The 23,465-nt window shown below is 41.0% G+C and overlaps 1 protein-coding gene and 1 long non-coding RNA gene across 2 annotated transcripts in view; one reads left to right on the top strand and one right to left on the bottom strand.

Annotated features, from left to right (window-relative positions):
- nat16 (N-acetyltransferase 16) overlaps nucleotides 1–4,865 on the bottom strand; it is a 28,075-nt gene extending 23,210 nt beyond the window's left edge. Inside the window, exon 1 of the mRNA XM_074624210.1 lies at nucleotides 4,570–4,865. Coding sequence (XP_074480311.1) covers nucleotides 4,570–4,865 — 296 coding nt within the window. The remainder of the gene's footprint in view (nucleotides 1–4,569) is intronic.
- The window catches only part of LOC141761029 (uncharacterized), a 70,345-nt gene extending 64,606 nt beyond the window's left edge, over nucleotides 1–5,739 (top strand). Inside the window, exon 4 of the long non-coding RNA XR_012592508.1 lies at nucleotides 4,523–5,739. This is a non-coding gene — a long non-coding RNA (uncharacterized LOC141761029). The remainder of the gene's footprint in view (nucleotides 1–4,522) is intronic.
- The last annotated feature ends 17,726 nt before the right edge of the window (nucleotides 5,740–23,465 follow it).

The raw sequence follows: 23,465 nt of genomic DNA, 5'->3' as shown, positions 1-23,465 counted from the left end.
ATATATATTATATAATTAATAATATAAATAAGTATGTAATAATAATGTCTAAATCCCAAAATAACCCATGAAATAAGGAATATATTCAACAATAATTGTTATTATTCCAAAGCTTCGAATACCTTCGAATATTTCTCACCGACGCTTCAAAGCCTAAAAAAGGTATTCGGGACAGCCCTGAAATGTATACCTATGTATTTATTTATTAGTAAAGCAGTGGTGTTGCCTTACACATTAAAGAATGATCCCAGTCACTTCCACACAGTGAGACATACAGATTATTAATTAAACACTGGTATCAGATCGATACTCGATATCGGCCGATACCCGAAGCCCAGGTATCACTATCGGGACTGAAAAAGTTGGATCGGTGCATCCCTACGTGTTATGTCAATAGAAGATACCATGGATGCGCTGGACTACAGCCTCTTCAGAGCTCTGACACCTACAATAGTTGACCTGTTGACCTCTAGCTTCTCGTAGCTCCATTACCCAAGCAAGAGCTCTTTGACGCGAGTGATAGTGTTGCAGTAAAAGTAATGGGATAGGCGACATGCCTGTCACTTACACACGAGTCTTAAATATCTACTTAGTATAAGTGGTAAAGCTGCACGGGCGAAACATTCCTGCGTCTAATCACTTTGAGTGGAGAGAAACTGATGAGTTAATTTCAGGACAAACAACGATAAACCCAAAGCTAGCACTACGCATGACATGGACGTTGAAATTGCTGATAATTATAAGTATCTGGGAACCTTGTTTGACTCCCAACTAAAATGTGAGTTGATTGTCAACAAAGAATACACCTGCTGTGGAAGCTTCACTCCTTTGTAACACTATCTTAAGTATTTTTATCAGCCATTTAATAAAAGTCTTTTAACTTTTACCTTTATTTGTTGGTTTAACGGGTTGTCTGTGAAAGACAGGAATAGTCTCAATAGTATCGTTGAGATCTGCTCCAAGATAATCGGAGTCCAGCAGTCCAGCAAAATTAATTTGCATTAACGCTTTATTATCGCGCTAACTTTGACAGCCCTACAAAATTCATTTTAAAACCATTAATTTCTTTAACACATTAATGCAACTTGTGATTTTTAGGTTGTAGCGGGCTCAGCTTTAAAGTTATAGTGAAGATCCTGGTATCATATGAAACTAGAAAACCTAAAGAATCCATCGGTACCAACCATGTCATACTAGCTTGTCAAGAAGGAGGTTAAATAACGCTCCAAAAATGTTGCTGTCATGGCCATTTCAATGAATGAAAATGGTTCTATGGGTACCCACGAGTCTCCACTTTACAGACATGTCCACTTTATGATAATCACATGCAGTTTGGGGCAAGTCATAGTCAAGTCAGCACACTGACACACTGACAGCTGTTGTTGCCTGTTGGGCTGCAGTTTGCCATGTTATGATTTGAGCATATTGTTTTATGCTAAATGCAGTACCTGTGAGGGTTTCTGGACAATATCTGTCATTGTTTTGTGTTGTTCATTGATTTACAATAATAAATATATACATATATTTGCATAAAGCAGCATATTTGTCCACTCCCATGTTGATAAGAGGATTAAATACTTGACAAATCTCCCTTTAAGGTACATTTTGAACAGATAAAGAAATGTGCAATTAATTGCGATTAACTATTTTAATTGATTGACATCCTTAGTAAGAACAGAATAAGAAAAGAAATTAGATTGATTGGATTATATTCACCAGAAGTATAAAACATGACATGTCCCTTATAAATTAAAAAGAAAATACCACTAATCTGTGAGGAAAATGTCTTTGATTTTGGGGTTACTGTAATTTTTTTTATAAATATTGCCTGACAATGACTGATATATTAGACTTCAGGACATCTCTGACTACATACATGCTGAAAATCAAACATTTGAATGTATTGATTTAGATATTTTTCAAAGTAAAAGTCCTTAGAAGTGTATGATTTAACTTTTTCTCATGGTCTAGTGTTAAAAAATTTAACAAAAACTGCAATACATATCGAATCGGCGCCCAAGTATCGTGATAGTATCGAATCAGGAGATAGGAGTATCTTCCCAGCACTAGTAGTAACTAGTAGAATTGAAACCCTGGTGTCTGTAGCTGGCTGCAGAATGCATCCTCATCTTCACCTTGTTGTCTAAATTAAATTTAGCTCAGGGTGACGATGCACACCTTAGAGAGTTTTAGATATCCTAAAGAAGGACAGTTTCACTCTATATTTGGCAACACATCCTGGCATTTATGGCTCTGCTAGTGGAAGCCTGCAGATCTAACAAAAGATAAATTGTCTTTCCATTTGTCATCCTTCCAGTTACATTTCATTTATGATGTGTAACGAGCCCCACTGGGCCATAGACTTTTCATTTTGTCTTATCGAGGATGGCATTGGGTGTTATCATCAATAGAGATCTGCTACACAAAGATGACCTTGTTTTCCACCCGGTCTGCCTCTGATCAGCAGCACTCAACGGTCAGCAGTGCCTAAAAATATATATAGACCGCTTTCTAAACTTGTCTTTATTTGAAATTACAGCAAAGAAGCAGAGTACATTATAATAAATCCCTGGAGGTCAGAGTCCGTAAGGATCAATGACACTAAAATATAAGTGCCAATGCTGCTGCTGTAGACATCCTGTTGTTCTATTAAGTGTCTGACTGTATTGACAGTTTAAAAGTGGGAAGTAAATGACAAAATGTAATCTATTTGATTCGTGTACATAAACATGAATTGGACTTGGTTAGGATTAGCCACCAAACTACTTAGTTAGGTTTAATTAAATATTAATCGTGAACATAATTTTGGCTTCCCACATTAAATGAACATGATTGATTGTGATGTTTAAAATTCACTCAAATGTCCTGTTTTGATGCAATGTTTTGTTAATTAGCAGGAATGTAAAACAAAGTGAAAGTGAAAGCAGTGCTCTGTTGATTTAATTTTTTGGGGAAAAGAAAGATGAGATGTACTGTGCATGAGAAGGACCAGTCTTATTTTCAGGACTGTCCTCGACCAAAGAAACTCTTAGTCGACTAAAGAAATCTTAGTCGACTAAGACCAAAACAACCTGTTAGTCGACTAATTGACTCAAGAAATCTTAGTCGACTACGACCAAAACGACCGACTGGTCGACTATACGACTAAAGAAATCTTCGTCGACTAAAGAAATCTTAGTTTACTACGACCAAAACAACAAAAATATTTGTACAAATTTAGCAGGAATGTTGCACAACATGGACGTCAAATCAATACAAAATATTTCGTCCCTAAAATCAATGAATATTCGTGATCACAACATTGATCAAAATAATCCTGATTATCATTTAGCCCATAATCGTGCAGCCAAACAAGCCAAAAACCCAAACATTTCCAATTATATATAAAAATAGTAAAATCTAGGGAAGAAATTCTCAGTATAGTCGACTAATCGATCAATTGATTTAATCTACAGATCTGTAAAATCTTTGTGTTTTTACCAGAGATGATGTGCTTGGAAACAAGTCATTCAGCTTTAAATAAAACCTGACTAAATGTAGTAAAGAAGCTGCTCAGCTGGCCTCCTATAGCAACATAATGATGCTCTCTGAGGAAACCCGAGCACACACACAGGAAGATGTGAAAGAGTTTAAATAATCCCACAAGGTCACTATAGACTATCTATAATAAGACCAAAACGACCGATTAGTCGACTAACTGACTAAAGACATCTTAGTCGACTAAAGACATCTTAGTCGACTAGGACCGAAACAACCGATTAGTCGACTAATTGACTAAAGAAATTTTAGTCGACCGAGACCAAAACGACAAAAAGATTAGTACAAATTTAGCAGGAATGTTGCACAACCTGGAAGTCAAAGCAATACAAAATATGTTGTCCCTAAAATCAATGAATATTCATGATCACAACATTGATTTGCCCATAATCGTGCAGCCAACAATCCAAAAACCCAAACATTATATGAAAATAGTGTAAAATCTGGGGAAGAAATTCTCATTAGTCGACTAATCGATCAGTTGATTTAATCTACAGATCTGTAAAAACTGAGTTTCTCCACAAAATATGTTGTGTTTACCAGATGATGTGCTTGGATATAAGTCATTCAGCATGTAAATAAAGCAACTAAATGTAGTGGAGAAGCTGCTCAGCTGATGCTCAGCCTCCTATAGCAACATAACGATGCTCTCTGAGGATATTACAGCTCCACATTGAGCAGTGTTGTGTCGTCATCACCGTGATAATAAACCCGAGCACACAGGAAGATGTGAAATAATCCCACAAGGTCACTACAGCTGTCATCAAACATTAGATGAAAAAAAAACACATTTTAAACATTATTACATAACAAACATGTTGCAGATTAAAAACACACCAAACAATACCATAATAAACCTCTATACGTCACCATGTACCCAGCTGGGCCTAGTGTGCACACAGAGCCCCCCATGCACCATGCAGAGAGGATGATGCTGCTGCAGGCTGGTAATTTTCCTTCACAGATACACAACCTCTCTCTATAGGATCCGTGTTATCTAACCGGCCAGCCAGGCTGCTCTGCGGGTCTTACCGCGGATGAGGGCCGGTGCTGGAGTCCTTGGTGCTCGGAGGAGACAGGCTGGAGGATAGCAGGCTGCAGGAGGAGGATGAAGCTGCACAGTTCCGGTGATGAATGAGAGACAGACGGAAAGCACCGGCTCTCTTCTGTCGGTGATGCACTGGCTGCTCGACACGAACCGGTCTAAGCACCTCCTCCTCTTCCTCCTCCTCCTCCTCCTCCTCCCAGTCCTCTACGTCAAGTCCTCCAGTACTGGAGTCACTGGAGCTCATCACTGCAGCCCTCCCCCTCCACATGCATCCGTGCATGTGTGTATGTGCGTGTGCATGTGTGTGTCAGTATCAAAGGGACGTGCACAGACTTCCAAGGAGCATCTCTGGCTTTTTTTTTTTTTTTTTTTTTTTTTGGGAAGTGGATAAAAATGCCATCAGACCTACTAAAATAAACTAAAGGATAAAACAGTGAACTATAAATAACATCCAGCTTGTCACTACTACTACTATCATCTTCATATTACAATCCCTAAAAGTCATATTACAGTAGAATGTTTTCACTCTCTACCAACTGCCCAAAATAACCTATAATAATATATCTATATGGGGAATTATGAAAAGAAATAATAAGAAAGTCAGCAAACCCAAAGTTAATAAAATAAAACATACATACAGATTCGTTAATTTAATATTTTGCATAGGAAAAGATACATATACATGCTTTGAAATACAAACAAATTATGGATGACAAAATAACAAAATAATGTATAATAACATATCTACACAAGTAATGATGGTTTCAAATTGAGTAATAACATAAAAAGAAATTAAATAACAAAAAACAATGTTTAATAGAAATATTTAAAAAAGCTAGCAAACACAAAATTGATAAAATAAAACAAAAAAAGTGGATAAAAATGCCATTAGACATACTTAAAAAATATTTATAAAATAAATAAATTTCCTGTACCCATTTTACACAGTTAAAAAAACTAAAATTGTATTTATTGCATGCATGTAATAAATATACAAATGTCTATTAGATGGTAATCTGCATGAGAAATGATGCACAACAACAAAGATTAGCATATTATTTCACGCTAAATGCAGTACCTGTGATGGTTTCTGTACAATATCTGTCATTGTTTTGTGTTTTTAATTGATTTCCAATAATAAATATATACACACATTTTTGCCCACTCCGATGTTGATAAGAGTATTAAATACTTCACTATCTCCTTTTTAAGGTACATTTTGAACAGATATAAAATGTGCAATTAATTTACAATCATGCAAGTAATCATGGTTAACCATTTTAATCGATTGACGGCACTACTTTTATTGTATTCATTTATAACATGATTTATAACACAGTTTTAGAACTTCATCTGTCATGTTTCCCATTAGGAAGTGAGGAATAACAGCAGTTTACTATATGTTATCTGTCAAAAAAATGCCTCCTATATGTCAGTATATGTTCCTTGTTGTAATTATATTATATCATGATGTGCAGGTGAATGTATAACATCATTTCAATGCACCACAGCTCCCTCTCCAATGCTTTTAATAACGGAGCCTTGGGCGTCCACCAGTGGGACCTTGTGTGAGGTGATGTATTGACAGGGAGATATGTCCCCGTCGGTGTAATCAATGCCTCGGCTCAGGTCCACGCTGCTGATAGGACCGCTGTCACATTGATTAAAAAAGTAATTTAGTTCATCCGCCTGGGTCATAAACAGTAATGTGCCTCATACTGACATCATGGCCTCATTATTCCTCTATGTGCTCTTTCCTTTTTATGCTGCTTTAATGCATATTATTTGTTGTGGACATTTCGGTATGACAGAGATAACCAGTAGGCCACAGGAGGAGACCTCATTTTCTTCTTTGATTATTATATAAACACCAGTTAATAAAGCTTTATGATCTCCAAAGGGAACAAAAGAGAGCTGCCTTTCTACTAGTTAGTCTAGTTCAGGGGTCAGCAACCTGCGGCTTTTTAGCTCCTCTCCAGTGGCTCCCTGTGGATTTTTAAAAAAATGAGTGGAAATGAATAATTGTTTTTTTGTGTACATTTTCATTTTCATTTATCATTGTTGTAGGTCTATGGTACGACGGTACGATGCAGTATTAGGGCCACATTGAGGAAAAAAATAAATCTGAGATTTCGAGAATAAAGTCATAATATTATTGACTTTATTCTCGTAATATGAGTTTTTTCTCGTAAAGTTACAACTTTATTCTCGTAACATTACAACTTTTTTCTCGTAATATTACAACTTTTTTCTCGTAAAGTAATGCCTTTATCTCGTAATATTTAGATTTTTTTCTCATAAAGTTACGACTTTTTTTCTCGTAAAGTTATGAATTTATTCTCGAAACATTACGACTTTATTCTCGTTATATTCCGACTTTTTTACTCGTAATATTATGACTTTATTCTCTAAATCTCAGATATTTTTCCCTCAATGTGGCCCTAATACTCCGTAGTACATTGTCTCTTTGGCCCTCACTGCATTAGACTTATATACTATATACTTAGACTATAAACTGTGTTACCTTGTTTTGCTGCTCCACACAGATTATTATTTTCATCTTTTTGCCTAAAATGGCTCTTCTGATAGTAAAGGTTGCTGACCCCTGGTCTAGTTTATTATTTTTCACTGCTTATTATTGTTTGAGTTCTACTTGTAGTCACTTACTAAAATGTAAAAAGCCTGCACCACTATTCATACACCGTCTGTGCTCTGTTGTCCTCTATTGTTAGAAGTGAGAACTGCAGTTTGGGAGTTTAAAGGCTTCACATCTCTGCACCTGCTGATGCTGCTATACTACAGTATGATCAGGGCTGTCACACTATCAGGTTTTTCCGGTTGCTGCTCGGGTTCAGGTCCGACTTATCTTTATTGGTGGGTCAAAGCAGTTTCATAAGCAATTTCCAGGTCGGGGTGAAAGTCCGGCATGTGATCTCTGTGGCATCTCCAAGGCTACGATGATACAACTAACCTTAAAGAGACAGCAGGGCCAAGACCGTGGAAACTCAAATGTGTATCAATTTATACTTTACAAATTAAAATTATGGCATTACACAAATACACACAGTAAATAGAGGGATAATAATGCTGGTGCTGATTCCAATTAGTAGAATTACATTAAAATGTAAGAGGGAAAAATACAAAAAATACTAAATACTACTACTACTACTAATGATAATAATAATAATAATAGCGATAATAATAATAACTAGAAAATTTCGCAAGAAATTTTGACCAGTGTGCCTGGTGCTGGGGGGGGGGTCTGTTGGATTTATTATGTACAAAAGTGCTTACAATGACCTGAAATAACCTGATTGTTGGATTTGTTGTGCATGAAGTGTTTGCGAGGACAGGGAGGACGCACGTTCTGTTCTTTTTGCAAGGTCAAAGAGAGAAAGGAGTCAGAAGGAGAAACAAAGAAGAAGATATGCAGCAAAAACATCACGTGCCATAATCTCATGAATATTACTATTGTGTAAACCATGAATAGGCTGGATCAGGGATAGCTCGGGGTTCAGACTTCGCGAACTGACCCATGCACTGTATGTTGTCAGGGACACGTTGATTGGATCCAGATATCTGTAAACTCTTTTATTTTACTTATGCAACATTGATTGTTCGGAATAAATTGAATCATTATGCTTTAACTAATCTGTTTGGAAATTCTCTTTGTCACACAAGATTAACCAACACGTAACTGGGCCTTGACCTCCTGGAGGTAGAAGGCCAGTTCCTTCAGGTCTCAGGACCATAGTGAGGTTTTAAGAAGGTGGATGAAAGGCCCAATAAAGTCCCAAGTCTCGTGATCCGTTAAAACTTTTAATCTTTTTTCTACGTTAAAGTATGGCGACTCTGTATGGCCCCAAAGAGGAGTGCTTTTGAGCTCTCTTCACATCGATTTGCCACTCATTCATATGGAGCAAAGAAATCGCGCTTTCGCGCATTTTTTTCGGAGGCCGCTACGCGAATCTCTTAGACAGGTCATAGCACACCATTCCCGATCATTCCGCAAGTTTTGATGTACTTTTTGTACAGGTGTTGGAAACGCTGCCGGAGGAGTAGCGCGGCAAAAAACGTAAGAAGAGGAATAGTAAGACTTCACTAGAAAATTTCGCAAGAAATTTTGACCAGTGTGCCTGGTGCTGGGGGGGGGGGGGGGGGGGGGGGGGGCAGATTCAGACTGTCTGAGGTCCATAGTGAGGTCATAACTGCTTGAGGTTCCTAGAGTCTCCAAAAGTAGAATGGGAGCCAGAGCCTTCATCTATCAAGCTCCTCTTCTGTGGAACCAGCTCCCAGTTTCAGTCCGGGAGGCAGACACCCTCTCTATATTTAAGAGTAGGCTAAAGACTTTCCTCTTTGATAACACTTATAGTTAGGGCTGGCCCAAGTCTGGCTCAGGCTGCCTTGGACCAGCCCCTAGTTCTGCTGCTATAGGCCTAGACTGCCGGGGGACTTCCTATGACACACTGAGCTCCTCTCTCATTTTTCTTTCTGTATATATTCATGTCCCATTCATCCATGTTACTAACGTGATTTCTACCCCGGAGCCTTTGTGCTTTCTCGTCTCGCAGGTATACATGGTTACACCTGGATCGGGGTTACACCGAGACACTCGTTGTTGTGTCTGCTGCCGCGTCTGCTGCCTGCTTGACAACAACTACTACTATCATTATTATCAGCCTCTTTATTATTAGTAGTAATTATACTTATATTATTAATATTATTATTACAGCTATTATTACTGATATCACTCTATTACATCCACTGCTATTGATTATTGTTATTAGTCCTATTTGTATTACTACCTATAGCTGTTGTGCTATTATTGTGGTTGCTGTGCATCACACCAAGGTCATCCTGATTTTCACAGCTTTAACATTAGGTCGCTATGGCTCAGCATCAGCTGGAAAGGAGCAAAAGCTCGCGGAATGGTAAATGGACTTGCATTTATATAGCGCTTTTCTAGTCTTCCGACCACTCAAAGCGCTTTACACTACATGTCAGTATTCACCCATTCACACACATATTCCTACACTGATGGCTAAGGTGCCAACTTTGTCGATCAGGATCTAATCTAAATACTCATTCACACACCGATGGCTATGCCTTCGGGAGCAATTTGGGGTTAAGTGTCTTGCTCAAGGACACATCGGCATGTGACCCAGAGCAGCCAGGGATCGAACCACCGACCTTCCGATTGGTGGACAACCTGGTCTACCCTCTGAGCCACAGCCGCCCACACGGAAGAGAACATTAACCGACGAAGAGCAAAGAGGGGCGAAACTCAGTAGAGCTGACCGAGCTCTTCTTATGGTGCTTTTACTTAATTTTAGTAGCCAGGAAAGCTAACCTCGCTATTTAAAGAGACTGAGGCGATAATCAAAAACGATGAAACTTGCTAACAACACTTAATATGAACAGTAAATACTACTAGAAAATTTCGCAAGAAATTTTGACCAGTGTGCCTGGTGCTTGGGAATGGGTGGGGGGGGGGCAGATTCAGACTGTCTGAGGTCCATAGTGAGGTCATAACTGTAGGCCCTTTCGCTGCATGCGTGTCTGTCAGTGGTTGCCATGGTGATTGGGGGGCCGTGAGGAGTGTTTAGTTTCCTGTTAACATACAGTAAGAGTTGAGGGATTTTATTTTGAAAAGTAGGTGAATACCTTTGCCTTGTGCTTCTATGCACACTTACATTGAACCATCCAGAAGTGAGTGGTCAAACCCCATAGTGCTTGTTCCCAAGAAAAATTGTACTCAACCTCGGTTCTGTTCAGACATGAGGAAACTGAACAGTATTTCCTGTTTTGATTCATATCCCATGCCCCGTATTGATGAGCTGCTAGAGAGAATCGGGAAAGCCAACTACATCACAGCATTAGACCTTTGTAAAGGTTACTGGCAAGTGCCTCTTGACCCATCTTGCAAAGAATACACAGCGTTCCAGATTCCAGGGATGGGCTTGTTCCAGTACACTGTGTTACTCTTTGGCCTTCATGGCGCACCTGCGACCTTTCAAAGATTAATGGACATTGTTCTTAATGATTGCTCCAGGTTTTCAGCTGCCTATCTTGATGATGGATGAAGGTTACTGGCAAGTGCGTCTTGACCCATCTTGCAAAGAATACACAGCGTTCCAGATTCCAGGAATGGGCTTGTTCCAGTACACTGTGTTACTCTTTGGCCTTCATGGCGCAACTGCGACCTTTCAAAGATTAATGGACATTGTTCTTAATGATTGCTCCAGGTTTTCAGCTGCCTATCTTGATGATGTGGTAATCTACAGTGAATCCTGGGAAGAACACTTGCAGCATCTTGAAATCGTCCTAAGCAAGATACAGGAAGCTGGGCTGACCCTGAATGCAAACAAGTGTTCCTGGGCTCAGGAGGAGGTGAAATACCTTGGGTACCTGGTCGGCCGTGGGCAGATAAGGCCACAAATAGAGAAGATAAAGGCCATACAGATGATTCCAAGACCCCTGACCAAGAAGCAAGTGAGATCCTTTTTAGGACTGGTGGGGTGGTACAGAAGGTTTGTTCCCCATTTCTCTACATTGGCGGCACCACTCACCGAACTAACAAAAAAATCAACCTCGAAAGTGATATGGAATGATGAATGTGAACGTGCCTTCCAGGCATTGTTGGCAACGCTGAGGGAGGAGTAGCGCGGCAAAAACCGTAAGAAGAGGAATAGTAAGACTTCACTAGAAAATTTCGCAAGAAATTTTGACCAGTGTGCCTGGTGCTGGGGGGGGGGTCTGAGGACCACAGTGAGGTTAGAAGAAGGGGGATGATAGGCCCCATAAAGTCCCAAGTCTAGTGACCCATTTAAACTTTTAATAATTTTTCTACGTTAAAGTATGGCGACTCTGTATTGTCCTAAAGACGAGTGTTTTTGAGCTCTCTTCACGTCGATTTGCCACTCATTCCTATGGAGCAAAGAAATCGCGCTTTCGCGCGATTTTTTTCGGAGACCGCTACGCGAATCTCTTAGACAGGTCATAGCACACCATTCCCGGTCATTACGCACATTTTGATGTACTTTTTTTACAGGTGTTGGAAACGCTGCCGGAGGAGTAGCGCGGCAAAAAACGTAAGAAGAGGAATAGTAAGACTTCACTAGAAAATTTCGCAAGAAATTTTGACCAGTGTGCCTGGTGCTGGGGGGATGGGTGGGGGCTAGGGGTGTTGTGAATGTGGAGGGGGGGGCACATTCAGACTGTCTGAGGTCCATAGTGAGGTCATCACTGTAGGCCCATTCGCTGCGTGCGTGTCTGTCAGTGGTTGCCATGGTGATTGGGGGGCCGTGAGGAGTGTTTAGTTTCCTGTTAACAAACAGTAAGAGTTGAGTGACTTTATTTTGAAAAGTAGGTGAATACCTAGTTCCTGTTATCATACAATGAGAGTTGGGGGCTTTTAATCACAGGTGTAATTGATCATATTAATTATGGCCCTGATCCATTGAAGCCCTGATTTAGAGCATGCTGGCTCACTGAAATGGCGTGATACAGTAAATAGTGTGCGTGTGTGTGTGCGTGTGTGGGTGTGTTAGTGTTAGTCAGCCTGCTCTGATTGGCTAATGTGAATCAGCTGTCTAGCAGCAATCTGAAGTTGCCGTGGTGATTGGCCACTGCTGCAGTGGGGCAGTTTATAATAGGAGTTAACCAGAGACGTACATGTCATAAAAGTGCTTCTACGACAGAAACCGTGACTCCTATCGCTTAGATTGTTCATGAGACCAGTTAGGAGTCTCTGATGAACAAATGGTGCGACATTTGGGTCTGTAGTTTCAAAAATGTGACCTCGGCGGCAGTTTCAAAAAGTAGTAACTTTTTTCTCTGATCCAACAAATTCTGTGAAATTTAATATGGGGCCCTATGGGAGCGAAGCCTGCAGTTGCTCTCACGTTCAGGCATGTGTCGCCAAATGTGTAAGTCCGACTGATTCCATAGCTACATGTTTGCGACCGGCACAAAAATACCTACGTTTTGATGTATTAATTGTGTATGAGGAGTGGACGTTGTGGGCTACAGAGCAATTTGTTCGGAAAATTTTCAAAAGATTTCAAAGCTTTCCCGCACTCTAGCGATGATGTCACGCGCTCTAGCCCTTAACGACCCACGCAATACACACCCATTATAAAATCTGAAACGGTCTGAAAATTTCACAAAACGTAAACTGCGATTTCGTGAAAACCGTGCCAGCTATCAAAAAATTTCCATTTGGCCAAATAAAGTCCCAAGTCTCGTGACCCGTTTAAACTTTTAATCCCGTTTCTACGTTAAAGTATGGCGACTCTGTATGGCCCCAAAGAGGAGTGTTTATGAGCACTCTTCACGTCGATTTTCAATGCATTACAATGGAGAAAAAAATCGCGCTTTCACGCGATTTTCTCGGAAACCGCTGCGCGAATCTCTTAGCCAGGTCATAGCACACGATTCCCGATCATTCCGCACGTTTTGATGTATTTTTTGTACAGGTGTTGGCAACGCTGCCGGAGGAGTAGCGTGCCAAAGTTTAGGCAGAAGTCTGAATAAGAAACTAGAAAATTTCGCAAGAAATTTTGACCAGTGTGCCTGGTGCTGGAGGGGGTCTGAGGACCATAGTGAGGTTTTAAGGAGGTGGATGAAAGGCCCAATAAAGTCCCAAGTCTCGCGACCCGTTAAACTTTTAATAATTTTTCTACGTTAAAGTATGACGACTCTGTACGGCCCTAAAGAGGAGTGTTTTTGAGCTCTCTTCACATCGATTTGCCACTCATTCCTGTCGAGCAAATAAATCGCGCTTCCGCGCGATTTTTTCGGAGGCCGTTACGCGAATCTCTTAGTCAGGTCATAGCACACCATTCCCGATCATTCCGCACGTTTTGATGTACTTTTTGTACAGGTGTTGGCAACACTGCGGCAGGAGTAGTGCGGCAAAAACCGTAAGAAGAGGAATAGTAAGACTTCACTAGAAAATTTCGCAAGAAATTTTGACCAGTGTGCCTGGTGCTGGGGGGGGGTCTGAGGACCACAGTGAGGTTAGAAGAGGGGGATGATAGGCCCAATAAAATCCCAAGTCTCGTGATACGTTTAAACTTTTAATCATTTTTCTACGTTAAAGTATGGCGACTCTGTATGGCCCTAAAGACGAGTATTTTTGAGCTCTCTTCACGTCGATTTGCCACTCATTCCTATGGAGCAAAGAAATCGCGCTTTCGTGCGATTTTTTTCGGAGACCACTACGCGAATCTCTTAGAACAGTCATAGCACACCATTCCCGATCATTCTGTCACTGGTTGCCATGGTGATTGGGGGGCCGAGAGGAGTGTTTAGTTTCCTGTTATTATAAAGTAAGAGTTGAGGGCTTTTATTTTGAAAAGTAGGTGAATACCTAGTTCCTGTTATCATACAATGAGAGTTGGGGGCTTTTAATCACAGGTGTAATTGATCACATTAATTATGGCCCTGATCCATTGAAGCCTGGTTTACAGCATGCTGGCTCACTGAAATGGCGTGATACAGTAAATAGTGTGCGTGTGTGTGTGTGTGTGTGTGTTAGTCAGCCTGCTCTGATTGGCTAATGAGAATCAGCTGTCTAGCAGCAATCTGAAGTTGCCGTGGCGATTGGCAACTGCTGCAGTGGGGCAGTTTATAATAGGAGTTAACCAGAGACGTACATGTCATAAAAGTGCTTCTACGACAGAAACCGTGACTCCTATCGCTTAGATTGTTCATGAGACCAGTTAGGAGTCTCTGATGAACAAATGGTGCGACATTTGGGTCTGTAGTTTCAAAAATGTGACCTCGGCGGCAGTTTCGAAAAGTATTAACTTTTTTCTCTGATCCAAAAGATTCTGTGAAATTTAATATGGGGCCCTATGGGAGCGAAGCCTGCAGTTGCTCTCACGTTCAGGCATGTGTCGCCAAATGTGTAAGTCCGACTGATTCCATAGCTACATGTTTGCGACCGGCACAAAAATACCTACGTTTTGATGTATTAATTGTGTATGAGGAGTGGACGTTGTGGGCTACAGAGCAATTTGTTCGGAAAATTTTCAAAAGATTTCAAAGCTTTCCCGCACTCTAGCGATGATGTCACGCGCTCTAGCCCTTAACGACCCACGCAATACACACCCATTATAAAATCTGAAACGGTCTGAAAATTTCACAAAACGTAAACTGCGATTTCGTGAAAACCGTGCCAGCTATCAAAAAATTTCCATTTGGCCAAATAAAGTCCCAAGTCTCGTGACCCGTTTAAACTTTTAATCACGTTTCTACGTTAAAGTATGGCGACTCTGTATGGCCCCAAAGAGGAGTGTTTATGAGCACTCTTCACGTCGATTTTCAATGCATTCCAATGGAGCAAAAAAATCGCGCTTTCGCGCGATTTTCTCGGAAACCGCTACGTGAATCTCTTAGCCAGGTCATAGCACACGATTCCCGATCATTCCGCATGTTTTGATGTATTTTTTGTACAGGTGTTGGCAACGCTGCCGGAGGAGTAGCGTGCCAAAGTTTAGGCAGAAGCAGAAGAAGAAACTAGAAAATTTCGCAAGAAATTTTGACCAGTGTGCCTGGTGCTGGGGGGATGGGTGGGGGCTAGGGGTGTTGTGAATGTGGAGGGGGGGGCACATTCAGACTGTCTGAGGTCCATAGTGAGGTCATCACTGTAGGCCCTTTCGCTGCGTGCGTGTCTGTCAGTGGTTGCCATGGTGATTGGGGGGCCATGAGGAGTGTTTAGTTTCCTGTTAACATACAGTAAGAGTTGAGGGATTTTATTTTGAAAAGTAGGTGAATACCTAGTTCCTGTTATCATACAATGAGAGTTGGGGGCTTTTAATCACAGGTGTAATTGATCACATTAATTATGGCCCTGATCCATTGAAGCCTGGTTTACAGCATGCTGGCTCACTGAAATGGCGTGATACAGTAAATAGTGTGCGGGTGTGTGTGTGTGTGTGTGTGTTAGTCAGCCTGCTCTGATTGGCTAATGTGAATCAGCTGTCTAGCAGCAATCAAAAGTTGCCGTGGTGATTGGCCACTGCTGCAGTGGGGCAGTTTATAATAGGAGTTAACCAGAGACGTACATGTCATAAAAGTGCTTCTACGACAGAAACCGTGACTCATATCGCTTAGATTGTTCATGAGACCAGTTAGGAGTCTCTGATGAACAAATGGTGTGACATTTGGGTCTGTAGTTTCAAAAATGTGACCTCGGCGGCAGTTTCGAAAAGTAGTAACTTTTTTCTCTGATCCAACAAATTCTGTGAAATTTAATATGGGGCCCTATGGGAGCGAAGCCTGCAGTTGCTCTCACATTCAGGCATGTGTCGCCAAATGTGTACGTCCGACTGATTCCATAGCTACATGTTTGCGACCGGCACAAAAATACCTACGTTTTGATGTATTAATTGTGTATGAGGAGTGGACGTTGTGGGCTACAGAGCAATTTGTACGGAAAATTTTCAAAAGATTTCAAAGCTTTCCCGCACTCTAGCGATGATGTCACGCGCTCTAGCCCTTAACGACCCACGCAATACACACCCATTATAAAATCTGAAACGGTCTGAAAATTTCACAAAACGTAAACTGCGATTTCGTGAAAACCGTGCCAGCTATCAAAAAATTTCCATTTGGCCAAATAAAGTCCCAAGTCTCGTGACCCGTTTAAACTTTTAATCACGCTTGTACGTTAAAGTATGGCGATTTTGTATGGCCCCAAAGAGGAGTGCTTTTGAGCACTCTTCACGTCGATTTTCAATGCATTCCTATGGAGCAAAAAAATCGCGCTTTCGCGCGATTTTCTCGGAAACCGCTGCGCGAATCTCTTAGTCAGGTCATAGCACACGATTCCCGATCATTCCGCACGTTTTGATGTACTTTTTGTACAGGTGTTGGCAACGCTGCCGGAGGAGTAGCGCGGCAAAGTTTAGGCAGAAGTCTGAATAAGAAAACTAGGTAGACGAGCAGCAGGACCACCAGAGCCCCCACCAGGGAGACAGAGCTGGAGGACTGGAGAAACAGATCTAATATTCCCATGACTTAAAAAAAAAAGTGTCCTGAAGTTGCTACTCCAATGACGAAATAAATTTCCTTGGAGCCTTTAGCTTTGTGAGCGTTTTGGTGAAGAGGGAGGTCACAACTAATATGATAACCCTAGTTTGGTAATGTTGAAGCAACTCAAAGCACTTTAAAGTTAGGGAAACATCATCGTCTTGGTTAATTATTGATAAAGTCAAGCTGACACGAGACAGGATGCATAAACATCAATATGTAACCAAAACCAGATTCTTTCCCTTAAGGTTAAAGTCTGAGTTTCTTTTGTATTAACCACGACCACTTTCTTACAACCTCTGTGCTCTACAAGAAGTAAGCACTTCATGGACTGGAAAAAACCCTCACAGTGAACAAAGAGTTATGCAATGTGGTAGTTTGAGAATCTCTGAATTTCTATGTTTATTTTAAACCAATTCACAGTTAATGTGGATTATCTTAATATGTGTCGGATAATGCAATGGGTTAGCTGTGTAGCTGTTGTTGTTTGTAGTTTTAACCCAAAACATGATGTTTTTACCTAAACTTAACAGATTTTTTTGGCTAAACCTAAAGAAATTGTAGTTTTGTTGCCTATACCTAAAGAAGTTGGTTAAATGTTGACCAGTGTGCCTGGTGCTGGGGGGGGGGGTCTGAGGACCACAGTGAGGTTATAAGAAGGGGGATGATAGGCCCAATAAAGCCCGAAGTCTCGTGACCTGTTTAAACTTTTAATCATTTTTCTACGTTAAAGTATGGCGACTCTGTATGGCCCAAAAGACGAGTGTTTTTGAGCTCTCTTCACGGCGATTTGGCACTCATTCCTATGGAGCAAAGAAATCGCGCTTTCGCGCGATTTTTTCGGAGACCGCTACGCGAATCTCTTAGAACAGTCATAGCACACCATTCCCGATCATTCCGCACGTTTTGATGTACTTTTTTTTACAGGTGTTGGCAACGCTGAGGGAGGAGTAGCGCGGCAAAAACCGTAAGAAGAGGAATAGTAAGACTTCACTAGAAAATTTCGCAAGAAATTTTGACCAGTGTGCCTGGTGCTGGGGGGGGGTCTGAGGACCACAGTGAGGTTAGAAGAGGGGGATGATAGGCCCAATAAAGTCCCAAGTCTCGTGACCCGTTTAAACTTTTAATCATTTTTCTACGTTAAAGTATGGCGACTCTGTATGGCCCTAAAGAGGAGTATTTTTGAGCTCTCTTCACGTCAATTTGCCACTCATTCCTATGGAGCAAAGAAATCGCGCTTTCGTGCGATTTTTTTCGGAGACCGCTACGCGAATCTCTTAGACAGGTCATAGCACACCATTCCCGATCATTCTGTCACTGGTTGCCATGGTGATTGGGGGGCCGAGAGGAGTGTTTAGTTTCCTGTTATTATAAAGTAAGAGTTGAGGGCTTTTATTTTGAAAAGTAGGAGAATACCTAGTTTCCTGTTATCATACAATGAGAGTTGGGGGCTTTTAATCACAGGTGTAATTCATAACATAAATAATGGCCCTGATCCATTGAAGCCCTGGTTTAGAGCATGTTGGCCCACTGAAATGGCGTGATACAGTAAATAGTGTGTGTGTGTGTGTTAGTTAGTCAGCCTGCTCTGATTGGCTAATGTGAATCAGCTGTCTAGCAGCAATCGAACGTTGACGTGGATCTATAATCTAGATAAATATAAATATAGATATTTATATTCACAGCAACAGTAACAGGACATTTACATGTTTTCATTAAGTTCAACCTTAAAATGCTAATCTGTGAGGCTAGCTAGCTAAATACACAGTTAATGTGAGACTCACCTCAAACAGAAGTCAGAGAGGCAGAAGGAGACGTGAAGACGGTATTTAAATGAAGGCCACAAAACAAAGAGCCAATGAGAGTTCTTTAATTTGAGAGGTGTCATCTGATTCGTCAGGCTGGTTGTTGGGGCCCCCCTGACCCCTAGCAACAGGTTACACATTGGGTCATAGTCTGACCAATGAAAGTGAGTTTACATTTGAAATCAAAACAACGTGATTAGCCACCTACTGGCGGGAAACATTAGTTCAAAACTCAAGTTAGTCATGCTATAAAAACTATGCTAGGTGACACACAGTAAGCTATTGGTGTCATTTAAACTGTGAGCAGCTTCTGTCCTCTGCACCCTCTGTCGGGAGATTAACACACGCACGAACACACACAACAGCGCCATGCAGCGTCAAAAATGTTACTGAACTGAACAAACTGAATATCTATCTGTTGATGCTATGAATTAAGGGTTTATTTTGACCAAAACCAGAGTTTGTGATTGTTGGAACAGTGGAAAGAGAGCTTCGCTCCTCCTATAACTGTAGGCCTGTACGCTACGGTAGGCCGCAGCTTCTGTTCTGCAATGCCAGATTGAAATTACGCTGCAGAGCACATTGAACCAAAGAGACTAGAAATGGTTGTCTTATTAATATATTTTATGTATTTAAAATTCATAATATACTGGTATTTATGGTTTGGTATGAATATAGAAACGGTTTATTCATTCTACCTAATTACAACACTGGTTGTTTTTGAGTGGTTGGTGATCTGAAAATGTATTTTCTTTCGCTCCTCCTATAACTGTGTATAATGCATGTATATAATGTTTAAATGTATATTATAATGTTTAAATTATAATGTATAAATGTTATAGGAGGAGCTGTGCTCCTCCTATAACTGTGGGCCTATTTGCTAATAAGAGTTACATAGTTAAAATGTGTGTGTGTGTGTGTGTGTGTGTGTGTGTGTGTGTGTGTGTGTGTTAGTTAGTCAGCCTGCTCTGATTGGCTAATGTGAATCAGCTGTCTAGCAGCAATCTGAAGTTGCCATGGCGATTGGCAACTGCTGCAGTGGGGCAGTTTATAATAGGAGTTAACCAGAGACGTACATGTCATAAAAGTGCTTCTACGACAGAAACCGTGACTCCTATCGCTTAGATTGTTCATGAGACCAGTTAGGAGTCTCTGATGAACAAATGGTGCAACATTTGGGTCTGTAGTTTCAAAAATGTGACCTCGGCGGCAGTTTCGAAAAGTAGTAACTTTTTTCTCTGATCCAAAACATTCTGTGAAATTTAATATGGGGCCCTATGGGAGCGAAGCCTGCAGTTGCTCTCACTTTCAGGCATGTGTCGCCAAATGTGTAAGTCCGACTGATTCCATAGCTACATGTTTGCGATCGGCACAAAAATACCTACGTTTTGATGTATTAATTGTGTATGAGGAGTGGACGTTGTGGGCTACAGAGCAATTTGTTCGGAAGATTTTCAAAAGATTTCAAAGCTTTCCCGCACTCTAGCGATGATGTCACGCGCTCTAGCCCTTAACGACCCACGCAATACACACCCATTATAAAATCTGAAACGGTCTGAAAATTTCACAAAACGTAAACTGCGATTTCGTGAAAACCGTGCCAGCTATCAAAAAATTTCCATTTGGCCAAATAAAGTCCCAAGTCTCGTGACCCGTTTAAACTTGTAATCCCGTTTCTACGTTAAAGTATGGCGACTCTGTATGGCCCTAAAGACGAGTATTTTTGAGCTCTCTTCACTTCGATTTGCCACTCATTCCTATGGAGCAAAGGAATCGCGCTTTCGCGCGATTTTTTCGGAGACCGCTACGCGAATCTCTTAGAACAGTCATAGCACACCATTCCCGATCATTCTGTCACTGGTTGCCATGGTGATTGGGGGGCCGAGAGGAGTGTTTAGTTTCCTGTTATTATAAAGTAAGAGTTGAGGGCTTTTATTTTGAAAAGTAGGTGAATACCTAGTTCCTGTTATCATACAATGAGAGTTGGGGGCTTTTAATCACAGGTGTAATTAATAACATAAATAATGGCCCTGATCCATTGAAGCCCTGGTTTAGAGCATGTTGGCCCACTGAAATGGCGTGATACAGTAAATAGTGTGCGTGTGTGTGTGTGTGTGTGGGTGTGTTAGTCAGCCTGCTCTGATTGGCTAATGTGAATCAGCTGTCTAGCAGCAATCTGAAGTTGCCGTGGCGATTGGCAACTGCTGCAGTGGGGCAGTTTATAATAGGAGTTAACCAGAGACGTACATGTCATAAAAGTGCTTCTACGACAGAAACCGTGACTCCTATCGCTTAGATTGTTCATGAGACCAGTTAGGAGTCTCTGATGAACAAATGGTGCGACATTTGGGTCTGTAGTTTCAAAAATGTGACCTCGGCGGCAGTTTCGAAAAGTATTAACTTTTTTCTCTGATCCAAAAAATTCTGTGAAATTTAATATGGGGCCCTATGGGAGCGAAGCCTGCAGTTGCTCTCACGTTCAGGCATGTGTCGCCAAATGTGTACGTCCGACTGATTCCATAGCTACATGTTTGCGACCGGCACAAAAATACCTACGTTTTGATGTATTAATTGTGTATGAGGAGTGGACGTTGTGGGCTACAGAGCAATTTGTACGGAAAATTTTCAAAAGATTTCAAAGCTTTCCCGCACTCTAGCGATGATGTCACGCGCTCTAGCCCTTAACGACCCACGCAATACACACCCATTATAAAATCTGAAACGGTCTGAAAAGTTCACAAAACGTAAACTGCGATTTCGTGAAAACCGTGCCAGCTATCAAAAAATTTCCATTTGGCCAAATAAAGTCCCAAGTCTCGTGACCCGTTTAAACTTTTAATCACGCTTCTACGTTAAAGTATGGCGACTCTGTATGGCCCCAAAGAGGAGTGTTTATGAGCACTCTTCACGTCGATTTTCAATGCATTCCAATGGAGCAAAAAAATCGCGCTTTTGCGCGATTTTCTCGGAAACCGCTGCGCGAATCTCATAGCCAGGTCATAGCACACGATTCCCGATCATTCCGCACGTTTTGATGTATTTTTTGTACAGGTGTTGGCAACGCTGCCGGAGGAGTAGCGTGCCAAAGTTTAGGCAGAAGTCTGAATAAGAAATAAGCCCGACGAATAATAGACCAGTGTGCTTTGCACAAGGCTTTGCCTTGTGCTTCTAGGCACACTGGAACTAGAAAATTTCGCAAGAAATTTTGACCAGTGTGCCTGGTGCTGGGGGGGGGGTCTGAGGACCATAGTGAGGTTTTAAGAAGGTGGATGAAAGGCCCAATAAAGTCCCAAGTCTCGTGACCCGTTAAACTTTTAATAATTTTTCTATGTTAAAGTATGGCGACTCTGTACGGCCCTAAAGAGGAGTGTTTTTGAGCTCTCTTCACATCGATTTGCCACTCATTCCTATGGAGCAAAGAAATCGCGCTTTCGCGCGATTTTTTCGGAGACCGCTACGCGAATCTCTTAGAACAGTCATAGCACACCATTCCCGATCATTCTGTCACTGGTTGCCATGGTGATTGGGGGGCCGAGAGGAGTGTTTAGTTTCCTGTTATTATGAAGTAAGAGTTGAGGGCTTTTATTTTGAAAAGTAGGAGAATACCTAGTTTCCTGTTATCATACAATGAGAGTAAGGGGCTTTTAATCACAGGTGTAATTAATAACATTAATTATGGCCCTGATCCATTGAAGCCCTGGTTTAGAGCATGCTGGCTCACTGAAATGGCGTGATACAGTAAATAGTGTGCGTGTGTGTGTGTGGGTGTGTTAGTCAGCCTGCTCTGATTGGCTAATGTGAATCAGCTGTCTAGCAGCAATCAAAAGTTGCCGTGGTGATTGGCCACTGCTGCAGTGGGGCAGTTTATAATAGGAGTTAACCAGAGACGTACATGTCATAAAAGTGCTTCTACAACAGAAACCGTGACTCCTATCGCTTAGATTGTTCATGAGACCAGTTAGGAGTTTCTGATGAACAAATGGTGCGACATTTGGGTCTGTAGTTTCAAAAATGTGACCAAACATAGTCTGCCCAATGAAAGTGAGTTTACATTTGAAATCAAAACAACGTACATTTACATTAACACTGCTCCTTCGCTCCTCCTATAACTGTAGGCCTGTACGCTACTGTAGGCCTATAATGCATGTATATAATGTTTAAATGTATATTATAATGTTTAAATTATAATGTATAAAATTATATATTATAATGTATAAATGTTATAGGAGGAACTGTGCTCCTCCTATAACTGTGGGCCTATTTGCTAATAAGAGTTACATAGTTACACCCATTATAAAATCTGAAACGGTCTGAAAATTTCACAAAACGTAAACTGCGATTTCGTGAAAACCGTGCCAGCTATCAAAAAATTTCCATTTGGCCAAATAAAGTCCCAAGTCTTGTGACCCGTTTAAACTTTTAATCACGTTTCGACGTTAAAGTATGGCGACTCTGTATGGCCCCAAAGAGGAGTGTTTATGAGCACTCTTCACGTCGATTTTCAATGCATTCCAATGGAGCAAAAAAATCGCGCTTTTCTCGGAAACCGCTGCGCGAATCTCTTAGCCAGGTCATAGCACACGATTCCCGATCATTCCGCACGTTTTGATGTACTTTTTGTACAGGTGTTGGCAACGCTGCCGGAGGAGTAGCGCGGCAAAGTTTGCAGAAGAAGAATAAGAAAATAAGCCCGACGAATAATAGACCAGTGTGCTTTGCACAAGGCTTTGCCTTGTGCTTCTAGGCACACTGGAATAAGCCCGACGAATAATAGACCAGTGTGCTTTGCACAAGGCTTTGCCTTGTGCTTCTAGGCACACTGGAATAATATATATGTATTTGAGGTCTGATTTTTTTTTGTTGCAATTATCTTATAATAAGATAATCCATATATAAGGTTTGCTTTTTTATTTTGTAATTAACTGATTTGTATTATTTGTATTATTTGTATTATATTTTATTCATAAAATTATTATCATTATTATATTTTATTCATAAAATATACACAGAACACTCATTCAACAGACAAAAACAGG

This window comes from Sebastes fasciatus, chromosome 22 (assembly GCF_043250625.1).
Source record: "Sebastes fasciatus isolate fSebFas1 chromosome 22, fSebFas1.pri, whole genome shotgun sequence".
In the NCBI taxonomy this organism is placed as follows: domain Eukaryota; kingdom Metazoa; phylum Chordata; class Actinopteri; order Perciformes; family Sebastidae; genus Sebastes; species Sebastes fasciatus.
The sequence above is the reverse complement of the archived record's forward strand: the minus strand, read 5'-3'. Positions and strand labels throughout refer to the sequence as shown.